Here is a 15,315-nt window from a genome sequence, read left to right on the forward strand (position 1 = left end):
CCCAGGACCCACCTCCCCCTCCCTTCTCCCTGCACTTCCCCCGCTGGTACCCAGCAGGGGGTGGGAGGGCAGGCAACCAAGGCCAGGGAGGAGACACAGGGCAGCCTGTTCCAGCCCAGGAGACAGAGGGCGCCTCTGTCCTCTCCTGGCCCCTTGCCCCACTGGGTGTCTGTGAAGGGGTGGAGCCGCTGGGGGGGCAGCGGGGGAAGGACTGCTAAAGACAGGTCTCTCACACAGCCCGGGAGCCACACTTGCAGCCTCGGCCATTTGTGCAGAACCTGCTCCCATCTCAGGCCCAGGCCAACTGTGAGTATCCCGCCCAACCTGGCCTAGGTCCTTGGCCTGGCCAGCTTGGGGGAAAGGGGACTTCAGAGGGGGTCCCAAGTGCGGGGGAGGGGTGACGATGGCATTCTGCATCGTGGTGCACTTAGGCCCTGGGAGGAATTAGGGTAGGGGCAGCTCAGAATCTGGGGGAGACGGTTTGGAAGGTGGTAAGGGGGGGTGAGTAAGGGTCAGAGTTAGAGCTGGGAGCTCAGTGAATGGGAGCCCATCACCCAGCTTCCAGGCCACCAGCCCCTCCCACACAGAGCCCACGAGTCCCCTGCCAAGTCTCCTCAGTCTCTCATTGTTGGGGAAGAGACACAGCCTTGCCTTGCCTCCCATGGAGTAACAATAACAGATGAGAACAGCTGTGCCTACCCACTTCCAGACTCAGTCTCTGCCACCCCTGCTAGCCTGGCCAAGAGCGGGGCCCAGGGAGGCCTGGGGGCAGCAGAGCAAGGGCCACATGATTATCAGGAAGAGAGGACCCTTGGTTCTGAGCCCTCTCCCAACTCTTCCTTCACAAGACCTCCCCTTTGTCTTCCTCTCTTTTCTCAGCCCATACCCCCTCCTCTTTCCCCAATTCCTTCCTCTGTAGTTTTCCTATTCCCCCAACCCAGGTCCTCCCAGAACTGCCCCAGGCTGCTGGAGAGCTTGGGTCAACCTCCAGCTGTCCCTCCTGATAGGGCTGGTAATTGAGCCACCAGCATCCCTCCCTTGAGCACCCCCTTATCCTCTCTATCAGCCCCGTCTTGGGTTCCATCGCCCCCATGTCTCTGTGACAATTGCTTCTCATGTCCGGAGTTCAGGTGACACTCACAAGGGCCTTATTGAAGAGCTGGGATGTCATCTGATCAGAGCCCATTGTCCACTCCGCCAGTCCTGGGGAAGGATGGGGATACCTGATCCCAGACACCTGAGCTGCCCCTTGGGGCTGCGGAGGGCCTGACTATCCCAGGGCCAAAGGACAGAGGCTCCCCAGCTTGGCAGACTCCTCTCCTCAACAGACCCCTCCATTCTTCTCCTGTTCTCACCCAGCCCCTTGAACTCAAAAGACTTCATGCACTCAGTTTTTATCTCCCAACACATACCAGCCCCATTCCCTGTTCCCACTGTACCCACATCAACCAGGCAATCAGGGACCAAGGTCTACAGATTCCCTCCCCCTCTCCAGGGCTCAGACATTCTTTTCTCCCTTCCTGCCACCCACCTGATGGAGGCGATAATTTTGCAGAGAGGAATTAAACTGAAGGCACTGGGAGGCACAGCCCAGAGAGGTCAAAGTGACATGTTGAAGAGAGGAGGGCTTGAAGGACCAAAAAAGACCCCTACAAATTGCTGGCAGGAAAATCAGAAACAGTCTCCGTTCCCCCCAAAAGCTCTGGGCCACCCACTCAGGCTACCACCCTCTGTCAGGCTCACCAAGGGAGCCAGACTCAGTCCTTGCTGCAGTGGGCCCCAGAGTCAAGGCTACAGGGACGCCAGCCCACCACCCCAACGGCAGAACTGGCAGAACTTGGTCGTGCTAGGCCTACAATGTCCAGGGTAAAAATAGAGCCGGCAGAAGCCATCCTAGTCCTGTGACCACCCCAGCCTGCCCCACCCTCGTCTCTGCCCAGGCAGTCAGGAGCCACTGCAGACGCCCACTGCAGGCCTCCGGAGCCAGGCCAGTTCCGGCTGCTTGCTCTCCATGCCCAACCCTGACTCCCTTTGGCTAGGGTTCAGACTGAGGGACACACAGGTCTGCAGTTAGTTGTGCTGGGCCTTCCCCCACGCTGTAAAATCTCAATGAAAGATAAGCAGCAGTAGGACTCCCACCTCAGGGTTATTTGGCTGTGGAACCAGGTCTAGGCCCGAGGAGTCCCCGGGCCTGGTCCCCAGCTCACCCCTGTGCTGTGTGGATGGAATAGGCGCACTACTGCGATGGGCTCTGAGCTGGAGACTGCGATGGAGACCCTCATCAACGTGTTCCACGCCCACTCAGGCAAGGAGGGGGACAAGTACAAGCTGAGCAAGAAGGAACTGAAGGAGCTGCTGCAAACTGAGCTCTCTGGCTTCCTGGATGTGAGCATGGAGTGGGAGGAGAGGGTGGGTGGGCAAGAGGTGGGGCACTGGGGGCTCCTCCCTGCCATTCCTCCCAGCCACCGCAGCTCGGTCCAGCCACCCCCTCCTCTTTCATCTGGGTCTTCCAGGCTCCCCTGTGTCAAATCCAAATGCCCTGGTTTACTGCCTACCTGTGAAGCACTAGGTTTTGTGCAGTTTCCTCAATGAGGTTCACAGTCAAGAAGGGAAACCCTGAACTCCAGGAAGTACACAGAGCCTTAACAAGGGTGCCAGAAAGGGTTAATGGGAGATTAGTGACCACACTGAAGTAAGACGGTTCCTTGAAGAGTGGCAGTTGAGCCAGGGGCTTCCACTGGAAGATGACTGGGGTCAATGAAGACATTTTAGGGGGTGTCTGCATGAACACAAGCATAGAAGACAACGTGGAGCACGCCCAGTAGTTCCATTTGACTGGAGAGTGCGGAGAAGTAGGCTGCAAACGTTAACAGGGGGCACACAGTGAAGAAGCCACTCAGATACGGCAGACCGGGCAGCTCTGCATTCAAATTTTGGTCCTACTACTTCCTTTTTCTTCCCCCGCGTCAGTATTGGGCATTGAACCCAAGGGTGCTTTATCACTGAGTTACACTCCCAGCCCTTTTTATTTTTTAGGACAGGGTCTCACTAAGCTGCTGAGGCTGGCCTCAAACTTGTGATCCTCCTGCCTCAGCCTCCTGAGTCACTGGGATTATGGGCGTGTGTCACTGAGACCAGCCCTGCCACCTTTTTTTTTTTTTTTTTCTTTTTGGTATTGAGGATTGAACTCAGGGGCATTCAACCACTGAGCTACATCCCCATCCCTTTTTACTTTTTGAGACAGGGTCTCACTAAGTTGTATAGGGGCCTTGTTAAATTGCTGAGGCTGGCCTCAAACTTGGGATCCTCAGTCTCCTGAGCTGCTGGGATGACAGGTGTGCATCACCACACCTAATGTCAGCCCTGCCGCTTTCTGTGTGACTTTGGGCACGTTTATTTAACAAAAATCATCCATGTTTCTTCTTCAGAATGGAATTAATAAAAAGAGCCCCATACTGCTTGTATTAGAATTAAACTAGACAGTGCCTGGAAGGCTCCTAGTGTAGTGCTTGTCACACTGTAGACAATTAGCTTATGGTGACTGATGCTATCATTAACTCTTCCAGTTAAGGCGTTTCTTCTGAAGGCAACAGGAGCCCATGAGCCTTCTTGGGTGGAAAGCAGAAGGTCCCATGATTAGAGGCTGTCTGACCTCTTGCTCACGTCTGCCTTGCTCTCCTCGACCACCTCCTGCCCCTGACTCAGTGATGCACACCTCCTCTCCCTCTTCTTCCTCCACAGGCCCAGAAGGATGCAGATGCTGTGGACAAGGTGATGAAGGAGCTCGATGAGAATGGAGATGGGGAGGTGGACTTCCAGGAGTACGTGGTGCTGGTGGCTGCTCTCACAGTGGCCTGTAACAACTTCTTCTGGGAGAACAGTTGAGCAGACAGCCCAGTGGGCAGCGCCCTTCCCCTCCCCCTGCCGGGCCCACCCCTTCGCCTGCTTTCACCTCACCCCACTTATCCCTGTCCACATTCTCACCATTGCCCACCTCCCTCAATACACACCAAGGGCGCAAGAGTAGCAGTCCAGGCCTGCAACTAATCTTTCATTAAAGGCTCCGCTCTCAGCAGCCATCAATGTCTGTCTCCTCTGGGGTCTGGAAGTGGGTGGAGAAATGAGAGTTGATTACTCCCAACTCCCCTGATTTTGGAAAGAGTTCCCTGTGCACATCATCTTCCTACCTGAAGAACGCTCAAGACTTACAAATGTAGGGGTCCAAGGTTCCAGCTGGAAGAGACATCAGCTTCTCAACTACAAAACCAGAAGGAAAAAAGCTCCTTTCAACCTTCAACCAACCTTTACTGAGGTCCTACCACGTGCTAAACATTGTGTGGGAACTGGGGACACACCAGTGAGCAAAATAAAACTCTCCTTACCTCATCAGAATAAAGTCTAGCAAGGGTGCAGGACCATTAAACACACCCACACAAACTAAGTGCCAGGAAAAACAAAGGGTCCCAAAGTTACGTGGGGCAGAAGAAAGTGCTGAAGATGTTCATTCACTCATCCCTGAAACATTTAAGCATTTTGTGTACTGAGCCTTAAGAAAAATCCCTTTACAGGTCTGCATCAAAATCCATACGGAAGGCTGGGGACATGGCTCTGGGGCCCTGTGCTTCCCTGGCATGCGGGAGGCTCTGGGTTACATTTTAAAATTCCACATGGGATGGTAGTTTGGGAGAAAGACATGGAAGGTTTACTCCAAAAGAAGGATCAGGCCAAGTTGGGAAGGGGAAGAAGTGGAGCAGAAATCAGGGAGGGCTACGGGCGCCGGTGTGCAGTTAGCTAGAGGAGGGCTCCCAGCACTAGCCTCCAGGGGCCTGGCTCAGGTCCATGCCACTCACAACCGGTGAGCTGTGAACTGGGAACGGGAGGAGGCAGGAGCCAAAGCCAGTCAGCTGGGCTCGACGGTCCAGAAGAGACCGAGGCGAGTCCCACACACAGGCCTTTAGACACGCTTTCTTGGGGGCAAGAGAAGGGCTTCAGGGAATTTGCGCGCTTTTCACCTGGACCAGAGCCCACCACCCCTCTAAGTGCAGTGCAGCCCAGCCGGAAAGCGAAGCTCCCACATGCCCCGCCCACTAGACCACACCCCCTACGGGCAGAGCACCATAGCCCCTCCTCCACCGCAGCGCTCCTCCGACTCCCGCGCAGGCGTAGTGCATCAGCCCCGCCCCTAGTTGCGTGCGCACCTAAACGCCTGACGTAAGTGCGCAGACGCCATTTTAGCCGGTCCTTCTCCGCACTCAGCGTGGCAGCCATTTTGTTTTGGACACCGAGCAGGAGTTGGCGGCGGCAGCTGTGGAGGCACAGACGAAAGGCAGAGAAGGGCAGGCCGGGCGACCAGGCGGATTGGCCGACTAGGTAGTCAACCTAAACGAACGAACCGCGCATTCTACCGCTTACTTATTTATCCAACCGCCCACCTAGTGCACCCGAGCCCCTCCGCCGTCAACCCAGGTTCGGCCGGTCCCCGGCCGCCCGCCGCAGCCGTGGTGGCAGCCCCGGGAGGAGCGCTGGCGTCCGTTTCCTTTGGTGCGTTTCGGTGGGAGGAGGGGACGGGTGGTGGGGGGGGAGGGTGGCGGACGGTCCAGCGGCTAGGGAGGCCGGCTGTGGGCGCCGAGGCAACGTTGGCGGGGAGGCCGGCTGTGGGCGCCAAGGCAGCGTTGGCGGGGAGGCCAACGGGAGGGGGCGGAGCCCGAGACGGGGCGGGGCCGCAGGTGGTGGCGAAGGCCCGGGGACCTGGTGAGTGGAGGCGGGCTGGGGACGGTGGGGTGCCAGGGATTGAACTCAGGGTGCTTAACCACTGAGCCACGTCCCTGCCCTGTTTTGCATTTATTTAGAGACAGGGTCTCCCTGAGTTGCTTAGCATCTCGATTTTGCTGAGGCTGGCTTTGAACTCGCGATCCTCCTGCCTCAGCCTCCCGAGCCGCTGGGATTACAGGCGTGCGCCACCGCGCCAGGCAGTGGTAGGGATTTAAACCAGGACTGTTGGACCTCGTGGCGGCTTTAGGGTTAAAGTCTGTAGAGGGCTCTGGAGAGCTGACTCCCATATGAATGCTCATTTAGGAAACCTCTCCCACTCAATCCCATAAATCCCTAATCTCCTGCCAAGTCCCCTGAAACTGGGCATGCCCGTGTGTCTTCCCTGGATCAGTGGGTCTCAATTTTGCCCATTAGGCTGCTTATTTCCCACTAATTGCTGATACCCGGCCTCTGCCCCTGCCACCAGAGATTGGTCTGGACCCCTGGCATCTGTATTTTTAAACGTTTCGTAGCCAAGTCTTTTGCAGCCAAGGTTGAAAAAGGTTCTCTGTATTAAAAGCCAGATTTTTTTTTTTTTTTTTTTTTTTGATTGAAGATTGAACCCAGGGGCACTTTACCACTGACCTGTGTCCCCAGCCTTTTGTTTTGAGACAGGGTCTGAGTTGCTTAATTTTTGTCATTCTCCTGCCTCCCGGCTCGGAGGTGGCTGGGATTATAGGCATGTACCACAGTGTCAGGCTAAGCCAGACTCTTAAACAATTTTGGCAGATGTTTGCTGTCCTTGGCCTTAAAACCTTTAATAATTTGAGACAACACTCATAAACTCCTATAATGAGTTTTGATTTTCGATAATCAGTGACATAGACCTTTTCACTCATTGTTTTGGACTTGTCCCTTTTAGAAATAAAGTGGCCATTATTCTGATTTCTTCATTCTGCATGTCATCCTTTGTAGATTCTCGGGATTTGAAGATGGCTGCACAATCAGCGCCGAAAGTTGTGCTAAAAAGCACCACCAAGATGTCTCTAAATGAGCGGTGAGGCAGCCAACAGCAACTTCAGCTCCTTCCTAAGAAAACATTACTTAAATGGCCCTGGGGTCCAATGCACAAAAACCGTTGTAAGCTAAATACCAACAGAAGGCTACAGACCTCTGTTCTTAGTTGCATCTTAATGTGGTACACAAAACAAATTGGGCGGTTGTTTCAAAACCCCATAACAGTAGATTTTTATGTTAAGCTGTCTGAAATATTTATCTGGTGGGATGTATTTTAAAAAGACTCCTCGCGCCCTCTCTTTTCTTCAATTTTTTTCTTTTTTCTTTTTTTTTTTTGCATTGATACAGGGGTGGTGCAGCACGGTAGCATGATATACCCTGGCTGCAAAAGGCTTGCTGCCCAGTCCAAGGCCAGCAGTGTTGTGTCTGGCCTGTAAGAGGCAGGTAGCAAGCCATGAATATGTCCAAAGGCCCTCGAATGCCATTCCTGGGCCTTGTAAGAGGCACTTGCTTTGCTCCATTTCACTTTCTTTCCATTCTGCTTTTTAGTTTGTTTTTGTTTTGGATTCTTTTAACAGTTAAGTGTTCTTCTGTCTCATTCCATTAAGCTTAACCATGTCAGATATAATAGAGAAATATTTTCACAGGCTCTTAAATGATTAAACTAATATTTCTCAAAAGTACTCACTTGGAATTGAAAAAAATGATCCTTTGAAACTGAGAAAAATTAAGGTATTTAAAGGCAGTTTCTATCTGAGAGCTTTGTTCATTCAGTATATTTGGCCAGTAATCTTTATCAAGTTGATGTTAAAATGTCTATTTTTGCTTCTTCTGAAGCATATATACTTCTCTCCTTATCTCTGAGGATGTAGAACATTAATTACTTATATTCACATGTTCCTAAGCAACATGTATTTATAAATTGATACACTCCTAAAATTTATGTGGATGTATTATTTCCCTGGCTTAGAAGATGCTCTAGGCCTTCCTCGTATTTGTCCTTAAACTGAACCCTTGAGTTCCCAAAGTTTAGGCTTTCTTTGTCTGTCTTTGAAACTACATCTTCTGTCTCTTGTCATCATATCTGCTTATTGCGTGTTTTTCATACTTTCCACCTCTCTTAAGAGCTGTTACCTGAGCCCTTGTTATCACTTTTGATTGTACTGCACTTAGCTGCATTTCTAAGTTTCTGATTCTTGCAAGTTTTGTGGAAACAGAGGAGTCTTTAACCCACATCAGCCTTGATCTAAACGTACCACTTTACTTAAAAGTTCGTGGGATCTGGAGCTCCTGGTCTAGCAAGCCATGAAAATGCCAATAAATGTTTTGTAATAAAGCTTTTATTTAAACATCCATTTTGTTCGACCTTGAAGCTTTACTAATATGCTGAAGAACAAACAGCCGATGCCAGTGAATATTCGAGCTTCGATGCAGCAACAACAGCAGCTAGCCAGTGCCAGAAACAGAAGACTGGCCCAGCAGATGGAGAATAGACCCTCTGTCCAGGCAGCATTAAAACTTAAGCAGGTGAGAGAATGCGTCTTAATGCTCTGAAGCAGCTGGTGGTCTGTGTCAGTCAGTCTACTGAGGCTGTCTGGATGCCATGGATGATGACACAGAGGCTCAGGGCCAAACCTGAAGCTTCTATGAAAGGGAAGTTCAGAGAATTCAATTTTGGCAGGTACTGATAAATAATGTTTTATTATTTCTGTTTTAGGGAGTTTGCCATCTGTGTGGCCTGTTTGTGTTATCAGTGACTATTAATCTCTTACGTTTGGTCCTTTACCCTAAAAGTAGATTTGATGGATTTTTTTAATACAAAGAACCTTTGTTTCAGGTTGGGGTATAGCTCAAAAGAAGAGCACTTGCCTATCATGTGCAAGGCCACGGATTTGATCCCCAGCACTGCCCAAAAAAAGAGAAGGAAAGAAACTATTTGTGTTTAGATGATCTTCAAAATATCCTTTACTTCCTGTTAAATGATCTATGTCCTAGGGGAATAATTTTATTCTTCCCTATACAGGGAATTTAGCGTTAGTAAAAAGTTTTCAGTGCTAAAATATACAAAAAGTATAGTGACTTTTTTTTCCACAGCACCTGAAGTTTTATCAGTACATTAGAGCAAGAGTTCTGAGTAGCTAACTTAAGAATTAGTGAGGTTCTCTTTCAAATTTCCAGTAAGAGATAAATCTATTCAGACCTGAAATAAAACCTGCTCTTTATTATTCATAGACTTTATATGCAAGTCCGGACATTGGCTGTGGAAGGATATGTCCAAGCTGTGGCTGGGCGTCCGGAGGGCGATGCCATGCAACTGTAAGGACTTTAACTGGTAGCACTGCATGGCTGTGCATAAATTCAGCAGTTAAATATAACACCCTCCCACCCTTATTCTGAACCACTGGCTCACTGACCAAAAATAAACAAGGCTTTCTGCTTCAACTACCTTAAGCCTTGTATGACTGGATCCATCTCTGACTCGGGAAAGCCAGAAGCAAAAGGCACCAACAAAGGACCTTTCAGCATGAAGCTTTCAATATAGGCTGTGCAAGAAGTAACCTCCAGAGCAACACTGTCAGTCGCTTCTGTGATGATGAAAATGCTCTGCACTGTCCAGTACAGTAACCACTAGCCACATATGGCTATTCAGAACTTTAAATGTAACTAGTGCTGTGGAGGAGCTTCAATAGCCACATACGTCCAGTGGCTGTCTCAAATAGCAGCTTTAAAGTGGAAACCAGTGGTATAGTGGACATCTTTAAGTGTCCTATCAATGTTAGAGGCCAAGACTGGTAGCAGCTAGGGATGGGGATAGGAGGAGAACTCTAGGCACTGTGTAGTTCTTCATTGAAGCATAGAACTCTGGAGAATCGATATGTTCAGGAAAACTGAACATGAGGTACTTACAGAATATAGTCTTGACCTCATGATTGTATGCTGGGGCTCTGAGTGTAGCTCAGTGGTAGAGCATGCGTAAGGGTATGGATTTGACCCCTAACACTCCAAAAACAAAATAATTGTGTGCTAATTAGAAGAGTGAGGACAGTCCCTTAAAGTTGGTTGCACCTCCTGTGCTAGATGTCTTTCTCTACTGATCAGAAGTGGCTTGTTATTTTTATCTTGTGCTAGGAAGTTATGCCTCATAGCACAAGAGGGCTACTATTGGCCAGAGGGGGACACACACATCTTTGGTAGTTATTTGTGGGTTGAACCTGAGCGTGCATACACTTTATTTACATTCATGTTGTAGAAAAATAGGCCTTGGTTGTGTGTTCAAAGCTACATTGATGAAATTTCCTTTGAAGAATTTTTTAAGATGTGATCCTCAAGGATTTATTTTTTTGAGAACAGATTATTGAAAATCTATCTCTGTAGTATGTCCTTGTCCTCATATGTGCCCCTTTGTGGTCAAAGTTCACCTGTGTTAATTCTAACAGTTTGGCTGGCTCTCTGGAGATATATTTTTGTTTATTTTGAATTAAAAGTTATAATATTGGCTTAAGGGAGCTGTTTGCAAGTGTAGATATGGAATTATGGATTTCTAAGAAATGTAAGGAAAGGAAGTTTGACTCTTTTGTGTTTATTTGCATCTTAAGGTAAAAAGTGGACCGTCTGGAGATAGATACTCAAAGGAAAAATGGAGCACACTGGCCTCTTTGACTGAAAAATCAATCTTGTTCTTAAGTCAAAAGAATTCAAATGAACTTGTAATTTAAATTGTGCCCAGAGTGTGGTGAACTTCCTGTGGTGTTTGAGTAAGCCTTTGAAGACAGTGGTAGTTCCTGGGCAGGTATGAATTAAGTCATGTCATTGTCAACCTGGGGTTCAGAAACAGCAAGTGTTCTTATTAAAACCTAAGTTCCAGCTGGTGGTATATGACTTCTATAGCCAAATCAGTGAGGTGATTTGTGGTGATGCCAATTTCATGGGATCATACTGAAACTTCTTAAGAGTTTATTCTCTGGAATTCTTTTATAGCATGTTCTGAGAACAAAGGTTTCTGGTTTGGGATCCTTAATGATACCCACAGCAGGTTATTTCCCGCCATCTCACTTGCTTCCTTTTCTCTGCACTTAGAATTGCCACCTCTCAATGAATTGCTTTTTTGATCTCAATCCTCCAACACCTTTTCTTCCAGAAGAGCTTAAAGCAGCGCCTGGGTAAGAGTAACATCCAGGCACGGTTAGGCCGACCCATAGGGGCCCTGGCCAGGGGAGCAATTGGAGGACGAGGTCTGCCCATAATCCAGAGAGGCTTATCCAGAGGAGGACTACGTGGGGGACGTGCCACCAGAACCCTGCTTAGGGGCGGGATGTCGCTCCGAGGTCAGTGCTTTGTGTACCTGATAACTGTTGGGCCCTGTCCCCTTTCCTTTTCTCTTGGGCTGCTTATGGACACATTTGTTTAACATCTTTAATACTAAATTTGTATTAATATAATTAATAACTTTTGAAATCACATTTTTAGTAGTGCTGCATGCCTTTTATTGATACCATTCCTTTTCTGGTAATGTGCAATGGTGAGAGGCTATGACCTGCATAACAGGTAATTCATGTCATCTCCATTTCATTTTAAAGCACCCTGCTGCTGCTTGAATCAAAGCACATTCAAGTTGTAGAAATAAGTCAAGTTTAAGAAATGTATGTTAGCATATATATGAGGCCATGGGTTCAATCTCCAGCACCAAAAAAAATTAAGAAATGTATGGGTCTTCGGCCTATATCAAAACTAAACATCTCTGTTCCTGGTGCTAGCGCAACACTGTTAATCACCTGAAAGAAAGAGAGGAAAAGTTGACCAATAGTACTTAACCTATATCTTGTAATTTGGGCACTGTTATTCTATTCCCTGTATAGTTTTTAAATTTATTAAAAGTATGTACTTAATTAACTCCCAACTTCCCAAGATGGATTTGTGGTCAGAAACGTTGAACTGATACAAATAATGAGCAACTTAATCTGGTCACACTCTGGGTAGGGCAAGTGTGCAGCTTGCCCTACCCAGCCTACAAACTAACTGAATTACTTTAATCTAACCCTCACCGCCTTCCTTTGGTTAGAATCTACTTTTGTTTCTCTTGGATTTACCTGCATATACATTGTATGCCTCCTCTCCAAGGTCAAAACCTGCTCCGAGGTGGACGAGCCGTAGCTCCCCGAATGGGCTTAAGAAGAGGTGGTGTTCGAGGTCGTGGAGGTCCTGGGAGAGGGGGCCTAGGGCGTGGAGCTATGGGTCGTGGCGGAATCGGTGGTAGAGGTTAGTCAGCTACCAACTTCAGAGAGTAGCTCCCCCTATTTCCTTCCTTTAAAAACTCAGAGCCACCTTTCTGCACAGCTTCAAGTCACAGGCAGGCTTGTTTGTCTTGTTTTGTTTTGTTTTTTGAAACTGGCTTATTTCCTAAATTCACATGCTGGTAGATTGAAAGTCTGTCATAATTTTTCTAAGAGCCAGTCAGGTACATATTACAGAACCAGATATTACGCAGTGTTCCCCTAGTTTCTTACAGATTTAAATTTTTTAAATTTTAAATAACAAAGTGGTTAGTTTGGAATTTTGTCTTTTACTATCTCTGCCCCATCACTACCACATGTCCATCTTCTAACTTAAAACCTCACTTTAACTCAGATAAGAATAGAGGAGGCGGCCTAGGGGTATGGCCCCTGGCTTCAATCCCTACTACCCTACACAAACAAAGACAAAAAATGTGAACAGAAAGAAGGTAGTAAGAGGCTGGGAATATAGGTCAGTGGTAGAGCTCATGCTTAGCACCATGAGGCCCTGGGTTCCATCCCCAGCATGGGGAGTGAAAGTCGAAGAGGGTGAGACTTGGCGCTGAGCAGTGGCTCTGAAATAAGTGAAGTTTCTACTTATGGGGAACCAGAGAGGTTTTTCTGATAAAGGTAGGAAATTAAATGATATTACTGTCAGTTAACTAACTGGCTTTTGCTGATAATCTTACCTTTGAGGTCTTGATATTTGTCTTTTGATCTCATAACCCAGATTGCGGGGGGAAATTGGTGGTGGTGTTACTGCCAAATCTCATGGGGGCTTTCTGACTTAGAATTTAGTGAGAAACTCCCACCACTGTCTGTTCAAGTGGAACAGCCCCTGTGTGTATTTGCTTCATTCCTTTAAAGTGTGTTGTGGGTCTTCACAATTTATAACCCGGACATTGCCCAAAGAAGATATTAACTGGGAAAAGGCATTAGATAGCCAAGGGCTATTTTTTTCTTTCATTATATACTATGTGGGTTTTTTTTTTTTTTTTTTTTTTTTTTTTTTAGTGAAATGCAAGGTAGTTTGGTTTCAGGATGAAATAGGTTGTTTTCAAATTATCCCAACTTGATTTTTGAGAGATCACATGGGTAGGGAAGATTAAAATGACTCTTCAGAAAGCTGGATGTATTTTATTAAGTGAATTGAAACTACCTCTCAGATAACCACCTTGTGAGGTGCCTAGAATCAGAGATAAAGAGGCTGGTACTCAACATGTTTTTCTAATCACATTGTCTGTGTTAAAGAGAAACCCTCAATAACCTGACACATGGAGTCAGTTCATTAGCCTTAATAAAATTAAGGAGAGAACTTTCCAGAGGGTATCAATTAAAGCTTAATTTGAATGTCTGCCTTCACATCCCTGATTCTCTGTGCCCTTTTTACTACCTCCCTGTTACTAAATTCAATGATCTATAATGTATTTTAATTATGAATTTAGAGGGGGGTCTCAAACATTAGGGAATTTCTTTCTTAGAAGAGATTATCTGTTTATTAGCCAATTATTTTCCATTTGTTGATAGATTTTAAAAATTAGTATTTAGAGAGGAGCATGTAATAAGGGATTCATTATATGTGCTTTCCATGTGTTGCTTTCTATCCAGTGTGTTTCTTGTTTTTCCAGATTTCTCCTCCTCTCTGCCCTGCCCTTCAGCTTTCTCAGCTAGGCCCCGCTGCTCTAAGGGGCATTTATGTAGCTCCCATTAAACCTACTTGTAACTGTCTTTTTTTCTTCCCCTCCTTGGGCCAGGTCGGGGCATGATAGGTCGGGGAAGAGGGGGCTTTGGAGGCCGAGGCCGAGGCCGTGGAAGGGGAAGAGGTGCCCTCACTCGCCCTGTATTGACCAAGGAGCAGCTGGACAACCAGTTGGATGCGTACATGTCGAAAACTAAAGGACACCTGGATGCGGAGTTGGATGCCTACATGGCACAGACAGATCCAGAAACCAACGATTGAAGCCTGCCTGCCTGTCCTTCTGTGAGAGACTCTTGTTAAGTCACCACATCTGTAAATAACCTTGAGATAACAGATGAGAAGAAACCTGATTGATGCTGGAAGGACCTATCTCAATAGGCTATGGACTCACCTGTCACCAGTTTGTGCATTTAGTGTGTTCCTTTTACTTTTTGATACCGTGTTGTATGAAACTCTTTTTCCTTTGATTTAGTTGGGTTTTTGTTTGTTTGTTTGTTTGTTTGTTTTGTTTTGTTTTCTTCTTCCCTTCACCCAGACTTTAAAGATGAATGTGTTGGCCTTGTGGGTAGAACACTTTGCCTACCTCTGCCTCCCTTCACCTATATCATACACTGACATTTTTTGTGCCCCCACAAAAAGTTCCAGAAAGAGCCAGTTTTCCTCCTTGATGCCTTGGTTTCTGAGATAGAATTCTGTTGTACATCCTGTTTAATAGCCTCTTAGAAGTGTTAAGAAAATCTGGAGCTGAAAAATAACGTTTTGCTGCATTGTTAACGATGTAGTAAATTGGGAACATTGACATTGCTATAGAGACACATAACAGGTTACCATGGTATCTGCTTTGACTGAAGTTGCTACCAGGTGCATGGATACCACATCATTGATAACCAGCATGCTAGATTGGATACGTGTATTTTCTACCCTCAGATAAGATTTTTGAGCTTGCCTCTTGGTGGCTTTGTATCATATCCAGAGGGATGGGCTGCCTTACACCTGCAATCGAGAGGAAGAAGCCCTTTGGTTTGACTCACACAGCACAGGGAGAGGAGTGGGGCAGTAGGGAGACCACCACTGGAAAGGATCAGGAGCTGCCCATGCCAGAATGCAGTTATCATGTTTGTCCCAGGCCACTGTTGGGCTTCTCCATTGTTGGCTTTATTTGATCTTCTTTCTCTTGAAGGTTTAAGTTCAACCATATTCTGTCAACTGTTCCCAATTTCAGTGGAATCTTGTATTTCTGGTTCATTATAACAAATTGTTCTCTCAAATCCAACCAGGACTCTCTCTTTATTTGTTGGGCTCCTGAGGTGCTGTAGCTGTTTTAATGTTATCTTAATGTACCCCTTGTGTAGTTGAGAGTCATTCCTGGTTGTATTAAAATTCTTGGTTGGGGGGGAGGTGAGGGTGACTTTGAGGCAGAGGGTGAAAGTTTTTGCCCTCCTTTGATCCACTCTATAAAAGTAAGGAACTGGCTATGGGAACCTAAATGGAGATAGTCCTTGGACCCTAACATAATTTGCCTTGCTGTTTGGCCACCCACAATAAGCCCCTTGCCATTGATTGAGCTGCTGTGTGGCA

The 15,315-nt window shown here is 47.2% G+C and overlaps 2 protein-coding genes and 1 long non-coding RNA gene across 8 annotated transcripts; 2 read left to right on the forward strand and 1 right to left on the reverse strand.

Annotated features, from left to right (window-relative positions):
- Nucleotides 1-237: 237 nt before the first annotated feature.
- Nucleotides 238-4,065, forward strand: S100a1 (S100 calcium binding protein A1). The gene is made up of 3 exons (XM_076861944.1): nt 238-306; nt 2,232-2,385; nt 3,742-4,065. Exons 2-3 carry the CDS (start codon nt 2,245-2,247, stop codon nt 3,883-3,885), a joined length of 285 nt encoding a protein of 94 aa, XP_076718059.1. The 5' UTR covers nt 238-306; nt 2,232-2,244; the 3' UTR covers nt 3,886-4,065.
- On the reverse strand, nt 1,350-5,656 carry LOC143403767 (uncharacterized). The gene is made up of 3 exons (XR_013091893.1): nt 5,199-5,656; nt 4,210-4,257; nt 1,350-4,102 (listed from the first exon to the last, which is right to left on the reverse strand). It is a non-coding gene; the product is annotated as an uncharacterized LOC143403767 (long non-coding RNA).
- Chtop (chromatin target of PRMT1) lies at nt 5,227-15,010 on the forward strand. 6 transcript variants are annotated; one of them, XM_076861937.1, is made up of 7 exons: nt 5,233-5,541; nt 6,727-6,808; nt 8,142-8,295; nt 9,001-9,084; nt 10,907-11,093; nt 11,887-12,024; nt 13,793-15,010. In XM_076861937.1, exons 2-7 carry the CDS (start codon nt 6,744-6,746, stop codon nt 13,996-13,998), a joined length of 834 nt encoding a protein of 277 aa, XP_076718052.1. In that variant the 5' UTR covers nt 5,233-5,541; nt 6,727-6,743; the 3' UTR covers nt 13,999-15,010. The 6 variants fall into 6 exon arrangements, with proteins under 6 accessions (XP_076718056.1, XP_076718057.1, XP_076718052.1 ...); XM_076861938.1 differs by having other exon boundaries at nt 10,910-11,093; XM_076861939.1 differs by lacking the exon at nt 9,001-9,084 and having other exon boundaries at nt 5,235-5,541.
- The last annotated feature ends 305 nt before the right edge of the window (nt 15,011-15,315 follow it).

The sequence above is a fragment of the Callospermophilus lateralis genome, chromosome 7 (assembly GCF_048772815.1).
Source record: "Callospermophilus lateralis isolate mCalLat2 chromosome 7, mCalLat2.hap1, whole genome shotgun sequence".
Taxonomy (NCBI): domain Eukaryota; kingdom Metazoa; phylum Chordata; class Mammalia; order Rodentia; family Sciuridae; genus Callospermophilus; species Callospermophilus lateralis.